At 35.9% G+C, this 25,575-nt stretch overlaps 1 protein-coding gene across 1 annotated transcript in view; it reads right to left on the bottom strand.

The window, feature by feature from the left end:
• The window catches only part of LOC135082994 (RNA-binding protein fusilli), a 105,706-nt gene extending 82,357 nt beyond the window's left edge, over positions 1–23,349 (bottom strand). The window contains exon 1 of the mRNA XM_063977754.1: positions 22,520–23,349. Within this exon, the coding sequence (XP_063833824.1) occupies positions 22,520–22,648 (129 nt within the window). The 5' untranslated portion in view covers positions 22,649–23,349. The remainder of the gene's footprint in view (positions 1–22,519) is intronic.
• Positions 23,350–25,575: the final 2,226 nt, after the last annotated feature.

Raw genomic sequence — 25,575 nt, 5'->3', positions numbered from 1 at the left:
ATATACGTCCAACTATATTAACTGTCAAAACTATCGACAGTTCTATCTAGAACATAGTGCTGGAACCTTGCAGAGGACGGCAGGGCACGGGGCGAGTCTTGACACTGCCTAATGACTGTTCACAATCTAATTCTATGCATTATGCCCCGTACCTTTCAATTTTAGACCTTATTACTTATGAATAAACACGTGACATAAAACATTACACCCTGGCAACTATAATGAATCTAGAGCTTGCAATTTTAGACCTTACTCACTAGGAATAAGCGCGTAGTTTTCGACTGCATGTGCGCTTGATAATCACTTGGCAATTTGCTTACATGTCGGGATCATATGCAATTATATGAAATTGGTTTGGCGCTGATTGTTTTTCTGTTTATAGCCGAGTATAGAAAGGAGGGTAATGCTTTATACGAGTGTATTAGTATAAATTAAATCCCATCAAAAACAATACTTGTCAAAAAAACCAAGTCTCGCAACTCAGTTGTTCTACGGTAAAAAGTTGTGAGATCCATGTAATACCAAGTCCAGGCCAGAAAATCTTTAACGTTTTACATAAATTATTGACTTGGCCATCGCACTAAATAATTTAATTTACTCGTGTTTTCATGCGATGGCCAAGTCAATATATTTATGTAAAACGTTAAAGATTTTCTGGCCTGGACTTGGTATTACATGGATCTCACAACTTTTTACCGTAGAACAACTGAGTTGCGAGACTTGGTTTTTTTGACAAGTATTGTTTTTGATGGGATCTCATTTCTTTTTGTATTTTATAGACAGCAGTTATGTATCTAGAAAACTGGACCGAAATTGAAAAATTTTACTCGACTTGGCGGTTGCACTACCGTGCCCCCAAATCTCATTTCTTTTTGTATTTTGTAGACAGCAGTTATGTATCTAGAAAACTGGACCGAAATTGAAAAATTTTACTCGACTTGGCGGTTGCACTACCGTGCCCCCAAATATTTTAGTTTTTCCTTGATTCATACACCAAACACTACTTATATTCCAAATTTGAAGCTTCTAGGTCTGCTAGAAGTGCCTTAGAATTTTGATGATCGGTGAGTCAGTCAGTGAGTCAGTGAGTCAGTGAGTCAGTGAGTGACAAAATTAAGTAACTTTGACCCGTTATAATTCTTAAACTACTGGTTCAAATTGAATGAAATTTTAAATATACCGTGTCTTTACAATGCCTGCATAGCTAATGAAAATTCAGCCTTCTAGTTTTATCCACAACGAAGTTACAGGCGGTCGAAAATGGCCTGAATTGCTTCGAGAAAAGGATGGTACGGCCGTGCCGCTTTTTTGCTCGACTTGGTGGGGGCACTGCCGTGCCCCCAGATAATTATGTATTCGAAATTGTCGTAAACGACTTGATGGGTTTTCAGTCAAAAACATTTCATTTTCATCTACTTATTTGAAAATCTTTTGCAACTTGATTAAAAATATGCAGCTTGTGTCGTACACATAACATTCACTATTTATTAATTTGTTTGGTTAGGTGTCTATACTTGCTTTCATCAGGTCATACAAGTATTTTTGGATAGGCATTACTGGACACCGACTAACATTATTACACAGTCATACCTCTTAACTTACGAAAGGTACATGTTATTTTTTTATAAACATTTCATTCATCTGTTACGGGGTAACATCTGAAATCAAAAAGTTATATGAGTTTTGTTAGTAGGTATAATGCGTTTAGGATACGTAGAAATGAATAAAAATAGATGTATCTGGTACATTACAACTGTTTCCAAGGTTACATTCAAATTCATTGTACAAATACGGTTTTGTTTATCAGGTAAACAGCACAACTTAGTATTTAAAAATACCTGAATTAGATACTCACAAAAAAGAGGTGTCGGTCGAAAAACTACTTGCTTCTTGCAACATTTGAGTTTATTTATTCCTATATTATGTAAGATCATGAGTGTTTTTATCTATATGTATTATGTAATGTATTTATAACAAAAGTATTTAAGTAGGTATGTTTATATCAGTTGTCTAGTACCCATAGTACAAGCTTTGCTTAGTTTGGGACTAGTAGAGGCGTAGTGTGTTGTAAATTGTAATGTCCATGGATATTTGGAAATAATTAGTACAAAAGTTAAAAACCGTTTAATATTTAGGACGCGCATGATTTCCATGTTGAATCAAACTCAAAATACACAATACAAAAATAAAAGAAAGATACTAAAAGTATCAAGCATGTTACTAACTAAACCTAAAACGCTATTACATTTGAAAGATAAAATGTATATAGATAAGAGTAATACGATGTGATACTATGTTAGGTAGATAACATAAACAATAATCATAGTATTCTCTTAATGTAAGGAAATTATAGTACCTAGTTCCAATCTATCTATCTGCATAAGGCTATTATTAGCGTTGTTGCTACAATAAAAAGTTTTATTGTAATAGTGGAAGAATACAATGTAGAGACGGTTAGACTACCTACAATGTGTTTTATTTTCTGAGATGTTACAACTTCCTTATGTTCCCTAAAGATATTATTATTAATTAATTATTTGTTCTAATTTTCTAAATCTATTTTGAATTTCCGAAATTGTTTAGGCAGGTATTATACGCCATTGTTGTATTTTATCTACGTTTTAGCACATAATATAATCGTATTATTCATTTAAAACCTACGTCATTATTCTTTTTTTTTTTTTTTTTCTTCTTTATGGCTCTCGCGGATTGCGTTTAGCCACGACAGGGTTCTTGATGTGGTTCTTGACAAAGAGTGTTCTTGACTTTTGCGTTTGGTTTTTCAGACAGTGCGTTTTGCATTTAGACAGGGTAGGATTAGGTTAAAAGGTAGGGAAACGAATTATAATTACGGAAGGAAACGGAACATTGTGTGATAGGATGGGATCAGTGTTTATAGTGGTTAAGGATAATAAGGAAAAAAAATAAAATATTTACATAAAAATACTATCATACACTATTTACAGCTTGATGTTATTATGAGTAATAAATGCAGCTAAAATATTATAGACATTACTATCATTAGAGTTTAAGAGGCAAGTGATAGAGGAAAGGAACATGGATGGATAAAAGCGAGCTAATAAAAGAGGAACGGTCATAAAGGCAACAATTAAAAAATATGTGGTTCATATCTCCCACATCAGATCCACAGGAACACATATCACTGTCTATAACATGAATTTTGGCCAAATGTGCTGGAGTGCACAAGTGACCAAGTCTCATTCTCGTCAAAGTGGTAGTAACTCTTTTTGAAAGGTTCATTTTAGCAAACCATGGCTTAAAAGGAATAGATGGTTGAATAAGTTTATAATGCTTCCCCTTAGATTGAGTAGTCACTTCCCAATTCTCCTCCCAGGCAGATCTGAGATAAGTTTTGGGAAGGGCTGCTGTTAAATCATGGCAATAATTTGTATATGGATAAATATCTCCACATTCAATCGCTTCATTGGCTAGCTTATCGGCTTTATCGTTCCCTGTAATGTTACTATGACTAGGTATCCAAGCAAAATGTATTGAATAACTGTTTAAATGGCATTTATATAATAATTGTCTGCATTCCATGATAACGGGATAACTGGTATTACTCTTAAACGGAAATTTTAATAATGCCTGCAAAGCACTTTTGGAATCGGAAAAGATAACAGTCTTGTCTAATCTCATGAGAAGAACGTACTCTAAGGATTTAAATATTCCATAACATTCCCCTGTAAAAACAGACGACTCAGGAGGAAGTTTAACTTGTTGAAAAATTCGATATTGTTGATGGAATACGCCAACTCCAACGTGACCCGTTGGTGAGTGTTTAGATGCATCACAGTAAAGATGATGCCAACCATGCCAGTTCTCACTTAATATCTGTCGAAATTTAACATCAGCATTACGGTCATCTTTGTTTACATCTAAATTTAGGTGAACTATCGGCGTAAGGATCAGGGACTCAAAATTGACAGTAAAAAGCGGAAGGAAGCAGGATCTGTGTACTGGAGCTTGAATAGATACAAATTTGCGGTAACTTATAACTAAGCAAGGTGGGGATTTGCGAGACCAATAAGGGGAAGTATCAACTAAATCAGACAATCTGTTAAGCTTACTGTAAATTGGATGATTTAATTGTTGAAGAACGCGAAATAGGTATTTGTCGCATAAATATTGGCGGCGCAATCTCAAAGGTGGCTCAACACATTCGGCTTGAAGGGCATTGATCGGACTCGATTTCATAGCACCAGCCACAATCCGGAGTGCTTTAGATTGGATTGCATCCAATTTATTTAAGCCAATTAAATTACATGGTTCTAAGAAAAAACTACCATAGTCCAATACGCTTCTTATGATTGCATTGTACAACAGTCTTAATGAGGCTGGATGGGCACCCCACCAGACTCCAGAAACGCATCTTAGAATATTAAGTAGCTTTTCACATTTAGCAGCTATATTGTAACAGTGAGGGACGGCAGTTAGTTTTGCATCTAGCGTGACACCCAAAAATTTAGCATCATTTTTAACTGGGATGGCGCTACCATCATAGAGAACGGATACAGATGGAGGCACTCTCATTCTAGTAAATAAAATTACTGAACTTTTGGGAACCGAAATACTTAGGCCATTTTCATCTAACCAGTTTTTGAGAGCAAGCAAACTATTTGTCAAAGAATTAGTTATGTTCTGGACAGAGGCACCCGAAATATACAAAAGCAAGTCATCAGCATACTGTAGTATACTGACTTGATTATTGAGTGCTAAATCTAAATCATATGTATACAAGTTGAACAACAAGGGACTTAAGACGGATCCTTGTGGCAATCCCTTCCAAACAAACCTTTTGTAGAAACGGTCATCATGAAATACACTGATATATCGCTCTGAGAGTATATTAATAACAAAATTAACTAATATAGATGGAATTCTAAGTCGATGAAGTTTATTTATAAGTAAATTAATTAGGACGTTGTCATATGCAGATTTGATATCTAGGAAGGCCGCTATAAGTGACTCATTAGAAGAAAATGCTAGGCGAATATCGGTAGTAAATATCCCAATACTGTCCATAGTTCCTCTACCCTTTCTGAAACCATATTGATTGTTACATAATAACCCTGTGCTCTCTACGAACCATTCTAAGCGATTCTTAACAAGGTGCTCAGCCAATTTAAAAATTACTAATGAAAGTGCAATCGGTCTATATGAATTAGCGTCAGAGCTTAATTTACCAGGCTTTAAAATCGGAATTATTTCTTGTGATTTCCACGCATTTGGGACATTACCGTTAAGCATTATAGAATTTATCAATGTTAAATAATAGGAAAGACTAGAATCACTAAGGTGCGAGAAAAAGGAGTAAGGAATTCCATCCTCTCCTGGTGATGAATCTTTAACATAGGACAAAATTCCTTTTAATTCACAGAGAGTAAAGGGCTCATTCAAAGATCCAGAATTACTATGGAGGGAATTGTTCATGGATGGGTTTGTAAATGCTAATGGTACAGAAGGAGGGGCTAGTTTATCTAAAAATTGGTCTATTACAGTATCATCCATGTTATATGGTTGAGGTTCTTTAAATATAGATCTGTATCTACGGACATTGGACCAAATTACTGATGGGGAAACATCCGGAGATATTGATGAACAGAAGGACTGCCAGCCTTCCCACTTTTTTTTCTTGAGCAATTTCCGGGTGGCACTCATTACTTCCATCAAATATTCAAAGTTCTCAACAGTAGATTCAGACCTATAGTACCTCTCTGCCTCTTTCCGATTTTTGACAGCTGTCAAACAATCTTGGTCCCACCAGGGAGGAGAAGGGATTTTATTTGAATTATGGTTTTTAGTGGCAAACATTTCATCAGCTGTTTTAATTAGCAATTGAGAGATTGCTTCCGCGCACTCTGAATGATTACTACTTAAGACATTAGGTAACGAGGGGATCTGGCGTTGAACTTCCTGTTGGAATGCATACCAATTTGCATCAGCTAACCTATACTTCATACGAGGTGGGCGCCTTTCGGATGTTTTACCTACTTCATTAGGAAATGCAATTACAACAGGAAAGTGATCACTTCCGAATGACGAGCTTAATGTTGTCCAGGTTAAAGAAGAAGCTAAATTGGGTGTGCAAATAGATAAATCTGGTATACTAATACCTTCGTTAGGTAAAGTCCGCCGCGTCGGCTCACCGGTATTTAATAAACATAAATTTAAATGATCCAATATATCTAAAGTTCTAGAGCCATAGAAGTTTGATCTAGAGCTGCCCCAGGACTGGTGCTGGGCATTGAGGTCTCCCATAATTAAAATTGGTTTTGGAATATTAACTAATAAATTCTCCACTTCATCAAATATTGCTGAGGAAGGATGAGGAATATAAAGGGACACAAATGAAATATTACATATACTAACTGCTATAATTGAGAAATCACTATTATGTTGGGGAATGGGTATGTGGGTGAAGGAAACAGATCTATTTACAAGGATAGCTACACCGCCGTAGCCATCACTTCTGTCTTCTCTTATACAAGAGAAGCCAGGTACTCTAAAATGTACATGAGGTTGTAGCCATGTCTCTTGAAGAGACACAGCAAATGGTTTAAACTTGTTAATTAAATAAAAAAGTTCACTTTTCTTACTACTAATGCTGCGGCAGTTCCACTGCAACACTAGGGAGCTTTGATCCATTTTGAGAATTACTTTCCTGTATACTATTGTTAGGTATGGCAACGTTGGACGGTAATGAAACTAAATTTGACTTAGATAATGATGTTATTAACGCAATGATTAAATCTTTAATAGGTATGTTAAAAAGGGAATTAGGGTCATTGTTATTTAGGGCACAACCATTTTCAGGCTGAGGAGCATTATAATCCTTCACTAACTCACTATGGGCTACACGATCATAGCCCTTTCCACGTTTAGGTGGGGCTTTCGGTTTTAAGTAAACTGTTTTATTATATGACCTGTTGCTATTGTTAGGTAAGTCAGAGTTATATCCAATTGATGGAGATGGCGGAGGAGAAGATATTAAGACACTTGCATATGACTTAGTAATGGGTGGATGTAACTTCAAGGCTTCACCATACGACAGACAATTTTTAGCCATAGTTTCCTTAATTCCCTTTTGCCTATCAAATTCTGGACATTTCCTATCTGTAGCACAGTGAGGACCGGAGCAAAGGCAGCAAATACTTTCTTCTACAGTACATCTATCTCCTGAGTGACCCTGACCACATCTAAAGCATCTGGGAGTAGATCGGCACTGGCTTTTGACATGACCGTATCTACAACAATTGAAACATTGAATTGTTGGAAATATATACAAATTTACTGGTAATGAGTTATAGCAAAGAAACACACGCTTAGGTAAGACCTGGCCATCAAAGGTCAGGACAACAGTCTCAGTAGGGACAAATTCAGTTTTACCATTACTTGTTACTTTTCTTTTAAACCGTCTGACCTTTAAAATATCACCACAACCTATGGGAACTGATATACTAGTTTTAACCTCATCATCAGTCCAATCAGTTGGCACTCCTCTAACCACTCCCATACGGGTCACATTAGCTGCTGGTATAAATGCTTTGTAATTATATTGTTTTAACAATGCACTTGAGACAAAACTGTTTGCATCCTCAAAATTTGAAAAAGAAATTACAATACGGTTTCTACCAATTTTTTTCAAACTGCCATTAACTATATTTCTAAACTTGTTCTTTTTCAAAAATTGGCCAAATGAAATCGGGTGAATGTTAGATGGACGCTCATTTGATGGGTCTTGATCTTTAAGCACATGAATTAAGTAAGGGGCTGCATCAGAAGCTTCGTAGCGAGATCTGCCTACAAAAGTCGGTATACGAGGATTTGGGCTTTCAGTGGAGTTCATTGGAATGGGTTCCGACATGGGAGAGTTTGGAACTACAAATTTATCAGGCGGATTAATAAAGATATTAGGCTGATTACTTTCCGTTTCACATAAACAACTGTTAATTTCATTTGATGAATTTGACCTATGTTTCCTCTTTTTGTTGCAATGTTTACAATATTTGCGGTTTATAGAACGTTTCCGAGTAGAGCTAGATTGACCAGCATCCGAACAATCAGTGTCTCTCTGAGATCCTTCGGTTTCAGAACCTTGTGAGATGGTTACAAAATTAGATACCTGGGGGACGCCGGTCCCGCCAGGATCGTCGGACTCATCCATGAAACTTTATAAAAGTGAAAAACTTACCAATGTACAGGAATTTTTACACTAATTATATTAAATATATACAGATAATTAATATACACACTATTTTACAACTGATCCTATACAATATACTATAAAATTAATGAAATTTCAAAAAGAGCAAAAAAAGGACGACCGAACAAACCGACGTTTCCCGCGCTTTTCGTCATTATTCTTTCAGTCCCTTTTCCCACATTATAAGGCTGAGTTGCACCATCTTACTTTAACTTTGACAAACGTCAAAAATCTGTCAAACTCCATACAAAAAGCACAGATTATTGTTCGGTTACAATAAGGTGGGTGCAACTCAGCCTAAGAAATACAAAAACAATTTCTATTACATATCCAAAATTCAAGATTTCATTTGCCAGTTTCTATGGTTTGTCATGTTTAAATTATAAGCTTTAAAGTAGCTTTACATTTCAACCGACTTAAAAAAAAGAGGAGGATCTCAATTTTTTAGTCTTTTATTTCGATCTATAACATTCGTATTCACATCCGTCCTTGAACAGTGAACACCATAAACATTTTTATTGCAATTTGCCATCTATTACAAGAGTATAAGACTCTACAACTTGATGTGCCACATGGTCACCTCCTTGTAGAGTGTTAATTTCGAACCAAAGACTTTTGACACTTCTATTATTTTGTAGTACTACTACTAATAGATATTGCAGTTTTAATAAACACCTCTAGACATGTTAATTGACAGTAATTCGTGTTACATAATATGTACATTATGTATTTAAAAAAGTATATAAGTACCTAGTATATCCGTTAAGCTAGCACCCATAACACTAGCATATAAGTAAATTGTATATTTTGGCGCTGTGTGAAATTGTGCAAAGATTTATTTATTTCTTATTTATTATTGTTCAAACCATCGATGAAGAATGTATCTACGCCAAAAGAAACTGCAAATTTTCCTCCTACTATTTGTTTATTTTAAATGCGAAAGTATGTATGGATGTATGTTTGTTATTCTTTCATGCAAAAAGTACTGAACGGATTTTCATGAAGCTTTACAGTTATTGATTTTATACATCACAATAACATTAAAGGCTATAAATTTATAACGATCTGTGACAAACCGAATTTCACGCGGGCGAAGCCGTGAGCAAAAGCTAGTTATAATCAGTCTGAGTGATAAAACATTATCGAAAAGAGATTGAACGGTTCAGTTTTCGTCCAATTTCGACTGAAAAAGTTCAAGACCTCTTCAAAAATACCATTTGGGCGATTCACAAGTTCACACTGTGGTGCGAATGCTTAAATACTAACGCTGTATTCACAAATGGTGCTTGGTTAAGTAAATCAGAAAGAACTCACAGCGTTGAATAAAGCTCTGTGATTGGTTCGTGTGTCACCATGTGCGTCCACGCGCACTGTGAGACCTCATAGTAATGTTTCGATGGCTCCTACGTATACTGGCGTAAGTGAAAAAAGTAAATTTTACAGGAGAGCCATTTTAGTGGCCAGAACCATATTTTTGGGTCATATCTTCTGACCTACTAAAACGAATTTAATGAAATTTCACATTTAGCCTTAACATGTAATGCTTTTGCTACTGCTGTTATCAATTTTTATATTTTTCTTATACATTTTGAGATTTTACGCATTGCCCTTTTACGTCGTCACATTTCTATAATTTCATGTATATTGTTCAACGTAAAGAGACTTAAATGACAACATAAATATAATATTTTAAGCGATTACTCTCTTTATTTATGCATGTAATTATTTTAATTGTTATCATGTGCTATATCAATAATAAATCAGTTAGAAAAAGTTGTTTAATGTATCGTTATTACGTTTTAACGCAAATACGCCCATATACTGTGCTCGAGATTTAGTTAGGTCTTTTAACATAATGTGTCATATTTTTAAAAATTATAAATAACTTGAAAAAATCGAACTGCCTAAGGCGGGAATTGAACCCACGATGCCTTAGGCAGTTCGATTTTTTCAAGTTATTTATAATTTTCAAATTAGTTTGAGATGCGACTCTTAACGCTAAAAATTAAATAACTATATAATGTGTCATAATTTATAAACAAAACAATTTGCTAAATATTTTCATGGCTTTATTTAAGATTTGGATTATAAAAAATATATATTTATGTAAGCAACTACTCGTATAGATTGACGAATCGTATGATTGGGCTTTATACGTGGCGTAGTTTTGCACATACGCCTATTTGCCTAAAATTTTATTTTGTATCTAATGGAAAAAAAAAATTTTTTTCTTACTGACGTTATAGATTAGAGCAAAATGAAATCATTGCTTAAATAATTGGAAAAAGGCGTAAGCGGCAGTTTCGCCTTTATACGTAGGAGCCATCGGTTTGTGAATACGGGCGTTAGTTAACTATTCAGCGAGAATCAGTTCAAAAATAGATTTCTGATGTATACCATGTAATTGTAGGTGATCGAATCGAACATAATCGTACCAAAGGTTTCAAACGCAATTAAGGTACATAATCAATTTATTTATTCATGGAAAACAGCAGTAAAATAATAAATAACTGTTATTATTGTGTAGATTAAATAAATTAAATATCAGCCAATAGCTATTCTTATTACACCTTTTTAAATAATGAGTTAAGGCATGATATTAATTAAGATAGGTAGTAATTTTAATTATTGGTTGATTGATCATAATAATTAATAGACTTCCGTACTTGGAGTAGTTACCTACCACTTTTGCTTCTAATCTAATAATTTTAATGTTATTGATAAAACAATAAAACCATTAATCGGCGTCGTCTAGAAATGATGCTTACATTGATTCGAAAAGAAGCTTATAAGATTTTGCAAAATTCGACATTAACTTACCAAAAACAAAGAAAATTTTTTTTTGCCTTAAGTGGCAAAACATCTAGATATAGTTAGGTGTCAAAAGTGAAATAATTTCAAATAATGTGCATAATGTTATGTAGTAATAGTAATGTACCAGTTACATACTCGCGAGTCTGCCGCAATATCTTAGGTAGATAGGTACTTTAAACAATCATTTTATGCCCCCAGTAAAATTATGTAATAATTAAGATACCATACATCGGACTTATTATCTCTGCTTGTTACGAATGCATGATCCTGATATCTATTTAGATAACGGTAATATCTCTTTCAGGAAAACACATCTTTTAAACAAACTTGGAGTGCTAACAAAGCTGTGATCTGTCAAAAATAAAAAGCAACGCTTATCAAGTAGAAAGGTTCTTAATATTCAGCAAAAAAAATTTGAGAATTGTCCATTCTCGCCTGGGCCAACCGCATCTGGAGAAGATGAAAGTGGGCACCTGAAGATTTTTACCTACATTATTTAATTTTATTGACATGAGGTTTTTTTTCATAACTGGGTAGGCAACTAGCCTAACCAGCCAGTGTAGAGTGAGTTAAGCAATAGAAGAAAGACTACATTTTGTAAAAATTACGTCTAGCATTTTTGCGACATCGCATTGAGTATTTTTGTAGCCGCATCATTTGCAAGCACAAAGGGACTTGAAGTAAAACATCAAGTGATGTCATAAAGGATTACCGTCACCCACCGATGACCAAGGTGTCGCCAATTATCGCCCGATCGAAGGACCAGCGGTTCCGGTATTTATCGTCCTCGAATATGTTTTGCCGCGTTTTTTAGCGTCATGGCGCATAATATGGCGAGTGGGTGTCAGCGACGCCAATAATTGTTTGGTTTATAAAAATAACTATGTAGTTAGATTGATGCGCAAAAGCTGTTAACTTTATAAGCAAGTACGTATTTACTTAAAGCAGTCAAAACTTCTTCGGATTATGAATTTTCCTCCTATTCTTGCTACTATGCACTTTAGAAATTAGTTCCGTTCTTTTGATAACGTCTGAATTATAGAATAGCATGTAACTAGAATCTAGATATCTACAAAAATCCTATAAGTTCTACCAAGTAGGTAAGAGTTAGAATTAAGAGTCGCATCCCAAATTAAATTTTAAATAACTTGAAAAAATTCGGTCGTGGGTTCGTTTACATTCGTGGAAATTCGATTTTTTCAAGTTTTTCGTTAGTTTAGTAAGTATAGTCACCGTTTAAAATGGTATAAATAGTCAGAAGAAGTCAAATTTTAAGTCAGAAACCAAAGCTTTTAGTTAAAATTTATTAATGATATTGCAAGATTCCTGCAAAACTCAAACATCATAAAATTAAAACATTCGCCAAGGACGGCTGGCGAGCAGGGTCGACGAACTGTGAGATTCTCTAAGCTTCCATTCCGAGCCGAAGCGAATAGGCGAAGCTACACCTGTATGATGTTAGTTGATATGCGTGCTTTTAGCTAAGCGAGGTGAAACGCGAGAGAGATTTCAATATTATAAAGCTTTGCGGTATTTTAAGTTAACAAACATTCAGCACTATAGGTAGAGTGCCATATTATTTGTTCTAATGCCCGTATTCACAAAAGGTCCCCGTGGCCGCACAGGGTCAAACACGAACCAATCACAGAGCTCTATTCAACGCTGTGCGTTCGATTTGCTGCTTCACTTAAGCAAGCATCGTTTGTGAATACGGGTGTAACAGACTGTCAATAGACCTAACAGTTTTAGGCATGTACCTATTGTGTATAGCTAGGTATTTCTAATAAAACTGTTTAGTCTGATGTACTGGCGACTCTACATCCAAGATACGAGTGATGTGCCTATCTTTACATAGGTACCTAATGTTTTAAAAATAAAAATATTTTCTTTTCCCGACAAATACAAGCTGCTGTATAGGTAGGTAGGTATCTTTTATTTTAAGACCTTTGCATGCAAAGACAAATATTATTTGAATCAAACAAGTTTGAAGTTCATAAGCATCGTATATTTTTCAAGTGACACTCTTTATAGCAGAATCCGTCTTATTAACCGGTTATGTAATTTTAGCTGAGCTCTGGTGGCAGAGACAACATAGGGCATAGACAAATGGACTGCGCCATAAAAAAAAAGGATAATAACTTTTGGATTATACACGGCCGGACCTATTCAGCTGGCTTCATTCATCAGGGCTGTCCATCAAGTGATTTAGGTATCTCATCCGTCCTGTGCAAAATAATAAAATACCTACCTATTTTGGAACTCTATTATTTTCGGAAGAGCGCATAGCTTGTTTGCTACTTTCGGGACAGTTCTTGACCAAGATTTTGCATCTAGTCTCGATATCCTGCACTTTAAAGATAGATTCACAAAGGTAGGAACACAGACAATGCAGTAATCGTGTCATATTACTAGGTCGTCTTCTTCTTTTTGTTGATGGCGATGAACTTGTGTTATTGTTAGTCACGTTTGAATGTTTTTGACATTTATTACCTGAGTTATAATTAATAAACGACTAACTAAAATGTTTCTTGAAACACAGAACTTTAGAAAGATGCGAAATATCGTTATTTTGCAATGTAGACATGTTTTTTTCCTTGTTTAAGTACTTTTTATGAACCTTGAGATAACCTAGGATAAAAGGCTGAGATTCTGTAAGTTTGCTGTAAAAACGTACCTGCATAAAATAAAATTGCCTACAAACTACTGTAGGATACATCAAAGAAATATTATGTAGCTCAGATGCTAGCTGACAACCCTAGACCTAATTCATTACACTAACATTATAAGAACTGCGTATATTAGGCTCTAAATAATGTTTAGCAAGCTTTATCCATAATGGAAGTATGTACCTACGTACAACTGCATTTATTAATAAAGGAACGAACTAAATTCTTGGTTAATTTATTTATTTTCTATTTGGTAAATATACAGGTGATGAATAATAAAATGCATAAGCAATGCTTCATATCTTTATTAATTTGTTGTTGAGGTTTGAGGTCTTTAAGCTGGTTTTATGAATTTCTCTACGCAAAATTACTTTTTTCGTGGTATAATGGTATTAATTCGAACTATAGACAGGTTTTACGACAGGTAAGAAGATTAATTAAGAACTTACACAACTAATAATAATACGAATAATAGTTGTTATAAAAAGTAAACTAAATATAAATCAACAAAATATGATAAGTTTTAAAATGAACAAAATTTATACACAGTAGTACTCGTTTCGTTCCTACCTGATGAAAAAAAAACTTAAGAGCTAAATCTATGCAGCGCATCTTTATTTAGCTCTTTGAGCACGGAGTAAAATACTTCAAAGTGAGGTTCTATTGTCCGGGTCTAGTGGCATATAAACTCGGTCTTTTGAAAGGACAAAAGAGTTTTTTGACTGGTTTATCACCCAAGATAGTAAAGTTAATACGTCGTCCTTGTCTTTCAGATTGCGCTCAGTGCGACATTTAATTTGGACATTAAATCACAGTCCAATCTCTGTGTGCAAAAACTTAATGTCCATCTAAAACACACGTGAACTAATTTATTATCCTTCTATTTGTTCACATGACTGCGTTGTTGACATAGTGTAGGTAATATCCCGTCCGCACGATGGATTACTTGGCCCCAAGGTTGGGGCCAACTTTGCATAATAAACCAATATTATATCTCCAATACCTTTCGCTTATTCATTCTTCATTCCCTTTGCCTTCTACAAAGTCTACTACTTACTACTAGTAAGCACTCAAGGTGTGTCTAAGAACGCTATACCTATCTATAAAGCTGAAGAGTTGGTTTGGTTTCTTTGCTTTACGCGCTAATCTCAGGAAATAGGTATTGCACCGATTTGAAAAAAAATTTTGTGTTCGATAGCCCATCTATCGAGCCAGCCAATAGGGGCGAAGCAATTAAGGCGATTAGAGTCCTCAATGACCTTGGGCGTTTGACCTTCACGCCGTGCGAAACACCCGCGCACCCCGCACGAAAACTCCGATTTGACTCCGATCAAAATTACACGGGCATAGGTAGATACAGAATAGAAGCTCTTTTTTCATGACATTACTGCCTATTATTTTAAACTTGAATTGATGAACCTTGATGTCGGTATCATTTAACTCAGGCGTAAAGGTATTTAATAAAAATAACACAATCCATGAACATTTTGTACGGGATATATTTTTTTTTTTATTAAATTTTTTCGTAAATTTTCTAATGTTTTTGTCGGTTCAGCCGTTCTCGAAATTTGAACATGTAATATGTAGGTAACTTCGGGTGGAATCTTGCAAGCTGAATTTGTTAGACCAACTTCCTGACGACAACTGTAGGTATTGGAACACATAGTAGTATTGTCAATGGTTTAAAAAAGCAAATGTTTCTTCTTTTGTCTATTGTCATTCTCCTTGTGTCACTTATGAAGAATAAACTGAAAATGTGTACCCACTTGTTACTAGCGTTCTTTTAAAATAACGCTAGTTTTTACATACCTACATATTTTTACTAATGTGGGTAGTGTAAACAATTTTTATGTGCAACATTTGAAAGATGAGGTGTGTCGCAGTACTGTCCAAGTCTTATAAGTACACTGACGTAAATAACTATAAAGTTTTGGAGCGATTGTTTTGAGATAAATTTATCATGACTGATTTAAGGTAAGTGATAGAAAAAGTGAATTCCGTAACAAGTGGGTTAATCTCGTCTTTTTATTAGAAATCCTTCAACAGCTGATTGAGTTAAAATTTTGGATATATGTACATGTAATTCGGATGACAATGCAATATTGTGATGACATGGAGTCGATCTGATGATAGAGCTGGAATGCCCGTGGCTCCATAGCAACTCCGGGATTAAACGAGTTTAGGCTCGTTTGATTTGTATTTACTTATTTATATAAATACATATAAGTAAGTAATATTATGTAAGTAAGCTACTTTAAAAATCACGAGTACCTACCTACTTCAATTCTCAAAGCCAAACAGGGTCTGATGATGGAGCTGGAATGTTGCCGTAGGAATAGGCTAGTTTCTTAAAAAAAACACTTTTAGTCCGTCAATTACACTATCAAAAAATATTGGACACGGGATATTTTTATTTGTCAACAAACAAGTAATTACGAAGTTATGATGCGATTAAATTCCACGTGACGTCACAAATCGCAACAATTTTAAGCACGCCTTAACGTCATGGGCCTCTTCTGAACTTTGGCGCGCTTTATCTCTTTAAATTTTCATAAGTTTAAAAAAGTGAAAAATACATTTAAAGTATTTTTTGGTAAGTTGACCGACGGACTAATTCAAACTCTTGCTCTACCTAGGAAACATCCCTATTCTTCGAAATTATTACGAGCTACATAACGAAAAATCTTTGCTACTACGCCGCAGCAAATTCCGCATCATAAAAAAAAATTAAAAGAAAAAACCTTTTTTTTAAAACAAGTTTTTGTATGCTAATAATTATAGTTTCATGACATGCTCCCAAAATTCATCATCTTATAAGAGGATTTCAGTTTTTATCGACGAAAATTTTTAATTATTATAGCCTATAGGTACGTTTCATGGTTAGGTAATTTAGGAAAGTTTATTTGCACTTAACATGAAAAATATGGTATCAATGTACTGTGTACCTATGCACCTTCAGTGGCAACAACAAGGTCTATTGAGTACCTCTCATTCTACTAAAGGCATGAAATAAATTAATTTTCACCAAAAATTAAAACCAACTCCAAAACGAATCACCAAAAGGTAGGCTGTCACCGACTCCGAAAATATCAATCATGATGTACGGGCATTTGTAATCAGTATCCACATTTTTAATAAGCTCTTTAGAACAATTTATCAATACCACTTTATCTTATTTTTTTTAACTGTGGTATTTTCGCGAAGACACATATTGAAAATCTAATTCTAAATGGCCCATTTGCGCCGAGCCTAAGTATGAAAAATATAAATTTTTTTTCTTCACGTAAATCGATTAAGTTACTGATTCTGACTCGCTCCTAATTTGGATACTGATTGCAAAGGCCTAGTAAATAAATAGTGGAATATATTTTCAACTTTTACTTATCTAGTGCCGTTTTTTTTTTGGAGTCGATTTTTTTACACTAATAGATTCTATTTAGGTAGATAATAGCGTCCGAGCATGACTTAATTCAATCGTATCGTCTGACTGAACGTGCTCTATGAACAACTCTGACATAAAAACTATTGTCAAACAAAGACTAGGTTGCACCATCTTATTTTAAATTTGACAAAAGTCAAAAATCTGTCAAACTCCATACAAAAAAATACCGGTTATCGCCAAAGCTACGGTCAAAGTTAGGTCACGTCAGGTGGTGCAACTCAGCCAAATAAAAAATTCATTTTGATCGCTAATGTCAGTTTGCAGCGAGTGACACAACCTCCCCGTCTGAAGGCCAGCGGCCGACTGCCGCCCGCACCCCGCGAAGGCCCCCTCAACAGCAAAACGTTCGGAATTTATCAAAAGTAAAATTTATGAATGAAAGTAATGTTCGATTGAAAAACGCAACGTGTCATTTAAAGATTAAAGAATTCCTAATCTATTCGTGCAAAAATCTTTTAAATTAACATAGCCGTTTTGGAGGAGTAGGGAATTTAAGTAAAAAATCGATGTCCCGTATTTATTTTTTTAATCCAAAACAAAGAGACGTAGCGAAAATTCAAACGTCACAAATGTAGTCCTTGAACTGTTGTATAACATATATTTTTTTCAACTATTTCTGTCCAGCAGTAAAAGAGGAGTAGGCTTTACAAAATGCCCATTTGACGCGGATTGAGGACTCTAATCGCCTTAAAGAAAAATTTTGCAAAAACGGGAAATGTTATTTAAACATTCACGCTTACGAAGGCGCGGGCACAGCTAGTGATGAAATTAATAGAATTATTAGTTTATTGACTCCCAAAGAGTTCACGTTGGTGCAAAAATAACCAATTTGTGAACGCGCCATAATTTTATATCTGGTTTGTTCCGCTACATCGCCTCTAAATAAATGTGATAAGTGCTAAAACGCTAGTTAAATAAGTAGAGCAAATAACAACTTGTTAGATATTTTGGCAAAAGCGCCTCTTAGATATGAGTATAATATTTTTGTAACAAAAGGTAGGTTTGTTTAGGTAGGCCACAATATTTACGAAGAAAGTTTATTAGAGCAAAACGTGGTGATTTTTTGGTCGAATTTTCAAAGAGGTCAAAATAAGTCTTGTTCATGTAGCAGTAGCAAAAAAAGTTGAAAAGAAGACTATTTTATGTGTTTTCCTTCGAATAAGGTTTATTTCTCATCATTTTACAATACATTCAATCCAAAACTCCTAGTAGTATTTATTCTGTGACGTGGTGGAAAATTTTGCTGCTAGCCTAGGTGAGAGGACAGTTTGGTAGTGACTTCATTATAGCATAGTTACAGCCATGATGTAAATCTAGTTTTGATTTACTCGAATCTGAGGGATTAAAAGCAGCAGGAGTAGAAGTACCTACCTACATAAGATTATCTTGTGGGAAAGTGATGGATGTACCTACATCTCTTTCCAATACACGTGTGCCAATGAATGTGTAAATACCTACTACATCATGACGCTTTAGCTTTAACACTTCTTCTTTTCAGCCAAATGACGTCCACTGCTGGACAAAGGCCTCCCCCAAGGTTTTCCACAATGAACGGTCCTGCGCTGCCCGCATCCAGGCTCTTCCCGCGACCTTTACCAGATCGTCGGTCCACCTAGTAGGAGGCCTGCCCACGCTACGTCTTCCAGCCCGTGGTCGCCACTCGAGAACTTTCCTGCCCCAACGGCCATCGTCTCTACAACACTAATATTTCTAATTTTTATTAGTTCAAAAGAAACCGTCGTGCTCGTGTTACAATCGTCAAATGATGACAAAGCGGTGACATCAATAAATAAATAAAAGACTTAACGAGTAGGTACAACATGAGTACAACTCGAAAATAACGACTTTCTTCCAAAATTTTTTTTCTCACTCGTGAATTAGTCGTGATAACTAACTACCAATAAAATAATACATAGTAAGTAGAATAAAACTATGTAAGTAAGTAGAAATTAGGTCTCCTGATGTCGTCGTGTTCGGTTGTAACGAAGAGTTGATAAGGTTACTACCATGGTTACTACTTTTTATCATTTATTTATTGGTATGGCTTAAGTGTTAGATAGGTTAGTACATATGTAAGTATACCTACTTATTTAATTACTGTAACTTTTCGGGATATATGCAGCTTTTTATCAGTGAAAGAAGTTAGTTTCGCTTCATTAGATTTAATAAGAATTATTCATCTTCTTTAATTTCACTACACATTACTGTAATTAATTTTGACCGCGAAAAAACAATAAAAAATACTGAATGCTTTAGATCCACGCCGAAGATTATTGAATCTGGTAAATTATATTTCAGTGAGTAGATTGCAGCATATTCGAGATATTTCTGTTAATAAAATAATTTCACAGCATTTTTGTTAACAAGACTGTTGATTTAATATTTTGACTGAATAGTTACGTACTTTATCAACAATAAGCCGTATGTAAAAAAATTAAAAGTTTTGTCCGTAAATTGACCTCCGTTTCATAATACCCTCGTTTATTTTATGATTGCAGTTCACTTAGTCTCGGACCAATAAAACCAGTTATGGATCAAGATTTTTATACAACTATGCGCGGATACTATGCGGTAATAATTTATTTATTATCCAGTCACAAACATTATTTGACAGGACAACATTATTTTGTTGGTAATTTTAATTTAGGCTAGAGTCCTTGCGAAAACGTATCCAGTAAATCACAAAAAAACTTAAAAGAGAAGAATTTTTGAGTTACCTATTTGCTTCCTTGAAACTTGTCTTGCTATTTGCTACAACTTAACTGCAGAGGTATATTTATTATTATGTATGTAGTTCTTTTTAGCGCGGAGGAGTTCGCCGAATGTGAAATGGTGAGGTCCTCCTATTTAGGCCACCACGACATAAATCAGCATCAGTTGTGGTTTACGGTCTCCACCACAGCGTCCACAGCCTCTACAAAGTAAGGATTTCTTCATTTCAGTAAGTGATGAACATAATTTTAAGGAGCAGCCTAGCTTCTCTCAGGAAACCGTAAAGTCAGCGTCCGTGTCATCTGCGATTGAAAATCTTGTAATTTTTATTCTATGCAAACGTTTCATCGTAGTACGGCCACAGTATTACGGCGTAGTTTTTACAGGTTAAATCAAAGTTTAGCTGTGTATAAACTAGTAGGTATAAAGCATGTTTATAGCTTATAATTTAGTTATTTTCACACAAATTACATTTTGTATTCCGTCCTAGTAATGTCGTTAACTTTTGTCGCGCGTTTTGTGTGACGCTTAAGAATTGACTTAATGGGTGAAAGTAAGCTGTTGAGTCGTTCAAATATGGCGAAAAGGTGTTTTGAAATATACTTAGAATTTGTATGTTTGTTAATGATGTGAAGTAATGTGCGATGTGCTATTTTAGGGCGGAGTAGTCAAATAGTTTAAACGTGAACTGACGGCGTTTATTTAAATAGTTTCTACTTACAGCCACTACAGCCTAGCCGTTCTTTAGTGCCTCAACTTACACAACGCTTTTTTTGTATAATAAGGTATAGAACCTGTGTAATTAAAATAAAATAAATAAATGTACCTAATTTACAGTGACTAACCACTGACTACTACTTGGTACAGACGACGGCATGTCAACGTAACCACTGTTTGTTCTTGTACAGTTGTTATAGGGGCGAGTTTGCAACAAAAATGGGTAGCCTGATGTGCTGTCGTGTGTAAAATTTATATTGACTGAGTTTCTTGCGCTGCTTCTTCTAGCCAATGGCCCATTTATTATACGGAAACAGTGGTTGTTGTTGTTAGGGGTTAATACTGGGACGTGTAAGTGTTTTTTAAAATCCTACTTGCAAAAATAAAATGAGTCATGAGTTTAGGTAAAGCTAAGTGACATTCGCAACCCGCAAGATTAATTTATAATTCACTCTCGTTTTTGCAAAATCTATATTTTATTTACATAATTTTATTTCAATAAGGCCATCATCTTGGTAACTTCGAGTTGACTACTGCTGAACAGTTTTAGCGGTAAATGTTATCCACCTGCAGTTTGCATACTGTGCTCCCGAATGAGGCCGTAACTGTCGTAAGATGTGGAATATTGTAGAACATTCTTGTGCAGTACCACAGAATAAGTAATGCAGTACCTTTATCTTTCAAGACGGTAGGTGAGGCCGATAATATTAAAAGTTGGATAATTACCCAGTTCAAGGCAAGATCATTGATGCGATACAAATACGCATGAAGTGCATGAGTTGCGTTAACAATACCTAACTAGCCAAATTTCTAGTAGTACCGCATTTGTGGGTTACTTTAGCCCTAGGGGGCAACTTTGGTTCAAAACAAAAAAGTACCTATTTAACTTTCCACCTCTTCATAGCAAATTAGCAATGTCGACATACGACATAATTCCACAGGGCAATGTTAGCGTTACTGGCGCCTATTTATTTTTGTTGGTTGCAAGATAGTCTGCTCAATTTAAGTATTTTTTGAGTTGAGCCAAAGTTGCCCTCGAGGGCTATAGTAAGAAGCAAAATACATGGTGTCTCAAAATTAGCACGTCCGCGTCATCGTCACACTGACACTAAATGGAGGTAGCCTGAGATACCTACATCTCAAATATGACTGATAATAGATTCTGATTTGTTTTTAAAATGGACCTATTGGACTTTTCGGTGCGTCTTAGCTCATTTACCTGTTCTCAATGTCACAATATTGGAACACCCTACACCCTACAGTATCATAGTAAGTCCTACTATTGGTAACTATGAAGTTCAGTCTAAAGTCCTAAAGCCAAACAATAATGATAGAAATATTGTGGCTATTATTATTAGTATTACATTCACCAGAGATAGCAGTATCAATGTTATCAGTTCATTCTTATCATTGTATCAGTTCACACTACTTTAGCACCATTCCCAGAGCTAACGAAATGATGGATCTTTGACTTTTTAATGCATAAATTTACGTCAATCGTAAATCAATTAGATCGGTAGGTTGGTAAATACTTAATTAGGTAGGTAGGTAGCCTTAACCTACCTATTTCTAGTTTCAAGAATTTTCGGGAAACGTCGCGCGATTATCTGATTTTTTTATAATAAAAACTGCAGTTGAACCTACCAGGAAAATTTGTTAAATTGCATAAAAATGGCCTTTGTTTCTTTAATAATAGTTCTCTGCTCGCTATTACATCAGTCTTATAATTTATTACTAAAACAAAGGTTTAATAAATCCTTCGATATACATTTACGTGCAGATACCGCCAATTGCAACATCCTATCGGTCATTCCGTGCGAGCAGCACTATTACTGCAATTCATCTACCCGACAGCCTGCTATTACTTGTTTATTTTTTGTTTTAGTTCTTTAGCGGCGTTCATTGAATTCGATGGTGCTAAATTACTTCCTGAAAGCTTACCTGGTTGGAGAGAACGTCGATGACGATGTACGCGAGGTACACGATCTCTTCCTCGTCGGAGCCGAGGGCCGCGCCACCGAGCCCCGCCGTGCGCACGTGAAGCGCGCACACCCAACCTCCGCTGATCATCGCGCCATGCACAATCTCGCCACCACGACACAACACCTCCCCGACGATGTCAACGCACCCTCTCACACTCCACGGTCCATGTATGCTTACTGTTTAGTGTTTACCAATCTCAATACCGTGCTTTCGCTTCCACACAGTCCATGTCTATCTACACTACAATTCAGATAACTTTCTAACGGGAACGGGATAACAACCTTTACGTATTCGCGTAGGCGACCGCGATGTCGCGGAACCCGTAGTAACGTCCGAATTCGACGTTTTCGAGTTGTTTGTGTTCTTAAACGCGTCGAAAGCACTTTTTAGAAACCTGACGGTTACTCAACATGGACAAGAACTCGCGTGCGGCGCGGACGGCGTTTACCGCTAGCCGTCTACGTAAGCCGTTTCCGCTGCAGGTGAAAATCTAGAATTAACCAACATCACATAGGTAGACGAAATTCTGACGAGGCTGTCCGGTGACTTGCGTTTCTCAGGTCCTTTTCAACACAATTCCGGATTTCGAACAATGGGGGTCCACACAAAACGTTTCCACTTTGCACGATTCAATTGTCACTGGTGTAGGTATCACGTTTGAATTAAGAATTTGATTGTCTGATGTTTTTGAAGGTTTTAAAAAAGGACAGCTCGATACAGACGAGCGTGTCGGCCGGATCGGAGGATCGACTGCCGCTCGCTTGCCCCCCTGTTGACACTGCGCAGGTAAACGCCAGGCGTCGCCAGGTGAGACGCGCGACGTTGCCAAACCGACTATTATCAATGATGAGATAGTTGCTGCTTCTACCACGTCGCTTCATCGTTCACGCATCGCTGCCAACGATATAATACACTTGTCCCCTTCTATTTTACGATTAATTTCATCTTTCAGAACGGTCAATGAATTACGCAAATTGATCTCCATCGTTGATAGATTTTTTGGAGTCAATCAACATTTTGTAATAAAGGAAAATTAGGTAAGCAAATAAAATAAATAAAACCGTGTCTGTAATTAGATTGTTCTTATTACGAAGATAATTAATTATATTAATGTAGGGAAAGTGGAATAAAAATTCTTCGCGCAGTAAGCATAACCTGTTGGTTGAATGTGTATAGCAATCATCTAGGTAAGTAGGTAATTAGAAAATGATTCTTATTGCAAGCTCAACTAAGCACAATTTTGTTTGTTATCAATAAAAATTTTGCTTACTCAGAATTAATAATGCATGTAGGTAAGCTGTTTTTAAAACTGCTGAATTTTCCATCTGAAAAAAATATCCTATTTTACTATTACACATTTTATTAGGTAGGTTTAGGTATGCTTAGATTAATCTAAGTAGGTATGTAAACAAAATTGGGAACGCTTGAAAAAAGCTAGCCTCTAAAAGCAGGTTCGTTCGTTCGTTTCAGCCAAATGACGTCCACTGCTGGACAAAGGCCTCCCCCAAGGTTTTCCATAATGAACGGTCCTGCGCTGCCCGCATCCAGGCTCTTCCCGCGACCTTTTTACCTTTTACTTTAGCCTCTAAGCAGGTAGGTACCTACATACTTTTTTTTATAAAGAAACAAAAAGTTATAAGGCCTGAGAAACAGTTACCTAAATGCCGATAGTAAATAGCAAGACGCACATTTTTTTTTATTTATAAAGATTAAAATACCTAACTACCTAAACCTAGGAAGATAGGTACCTATAACGAATGGGTTATGCGCGCGCGCAACCAATGATGCGCGTCTCATAATGAGGTCTGCTAATTTGACACCTCCATCCAGCGACTGCTAACCGGCTCCGCTCCACTGCTTCACAAGATAGATATTAGTTTTGCTTAAACTTAAGTATATTTATTAAAATAAGAACGATGGACTACGAGTGACTATTCCGAAGACGTAGTATGGAGCATGGCATGGGCAAGCTAGACCTCAGATCATAGAATGTGGACCGAATATACGAGTTTTTTTTTTTTCCCAAAGAGGAAGCTCTTGGCCTGTATCTCACCTAATGGTAAGTGGTGATCAGGCCGAAGGTGGAAGCGAGCTTCACCCGGAATCCTCAACCACGGAGGAACTGGCTATCTTACCTCCAACTGCCGGAACACATTGTTATGGCGACAGACTTAGGTAAGATGGCGGTAGCTAGCCAGGCGGACTTAGAACAAGCAAACCGAACAGAAAAATCTGCCCCACTGGGGATCGAACCCGGGACCTCTGCGTCTGAAACAGGTGGTCTTACCACTAGACCACAGAGGCGGTTATGGTGAAGGTCGCGGGAATAACCAAGATATGCAGCGCAGGACCGGCAGGACAGGATGAATGAACAGAATCATGCATGACCTATTTATTTAACTTGATTTATCCGAACAATTTGGCACTACAATGGACAACACGCATAAGTTGTAATATTAAGTTAAATTATGACTTAATTTAAAGTTTAGATCACACACATTACACTAGTTTTTATTTCACCTCAATCCATCCAGTATTACCGAAGATAGAGCCTCGAGAAGTTTACGGACTTTTTAAAATTTTCAAAAATTTCCAATATTCGCGCGTGACGTCACAACATGATTTTGCAGCCCCCGCACGTTAACCCATTTACCACTTTTTGTCTTTTTCCAACTAAAATAAAATTTTACCTAACTGACAACTGTTGTTAGTTGTCATCGTTCAATCACATTTCTATAAAAGTAACCATTATTATGCCACCTATTGCCAATTTTGTGCACTATGAAGCCATTTTTACATTTATGCACTTAAATATAATTTTTCTGGAAAAATAACCAAGTTTGTGTCTCTGTGCTCAATAACGAATAAATAGTCCAGTTATTTGTTAATTTTACTTGGAAAGTTTTCCGGAATTTTTGAAAATTGGTGAATAAATAGATTTCGCTATGTTCTTTCCGAATTTTGTGACCTCGTTTATAGCCGCGCGCGCGCCCGCCTTATTGAAAAAAATCCGC

Source organism: Ostrinia nubilalis, chromosome 22, assembly GCF_963855985.1.
Source record: "Ostrinia nubilalis chromosome 22, ilOstNubi1.1, whole genome shotgun sequence".
Lineage (NCBI taxonomy): Eukaryota > Metazoa > Arthropoda > Insecta > Lepidoptera > Crambidae > Ostrinia > Ostrinia nubilalis.
This window is presented reverse-complemented; position numbering and strand designations above follow the sequence as displayed.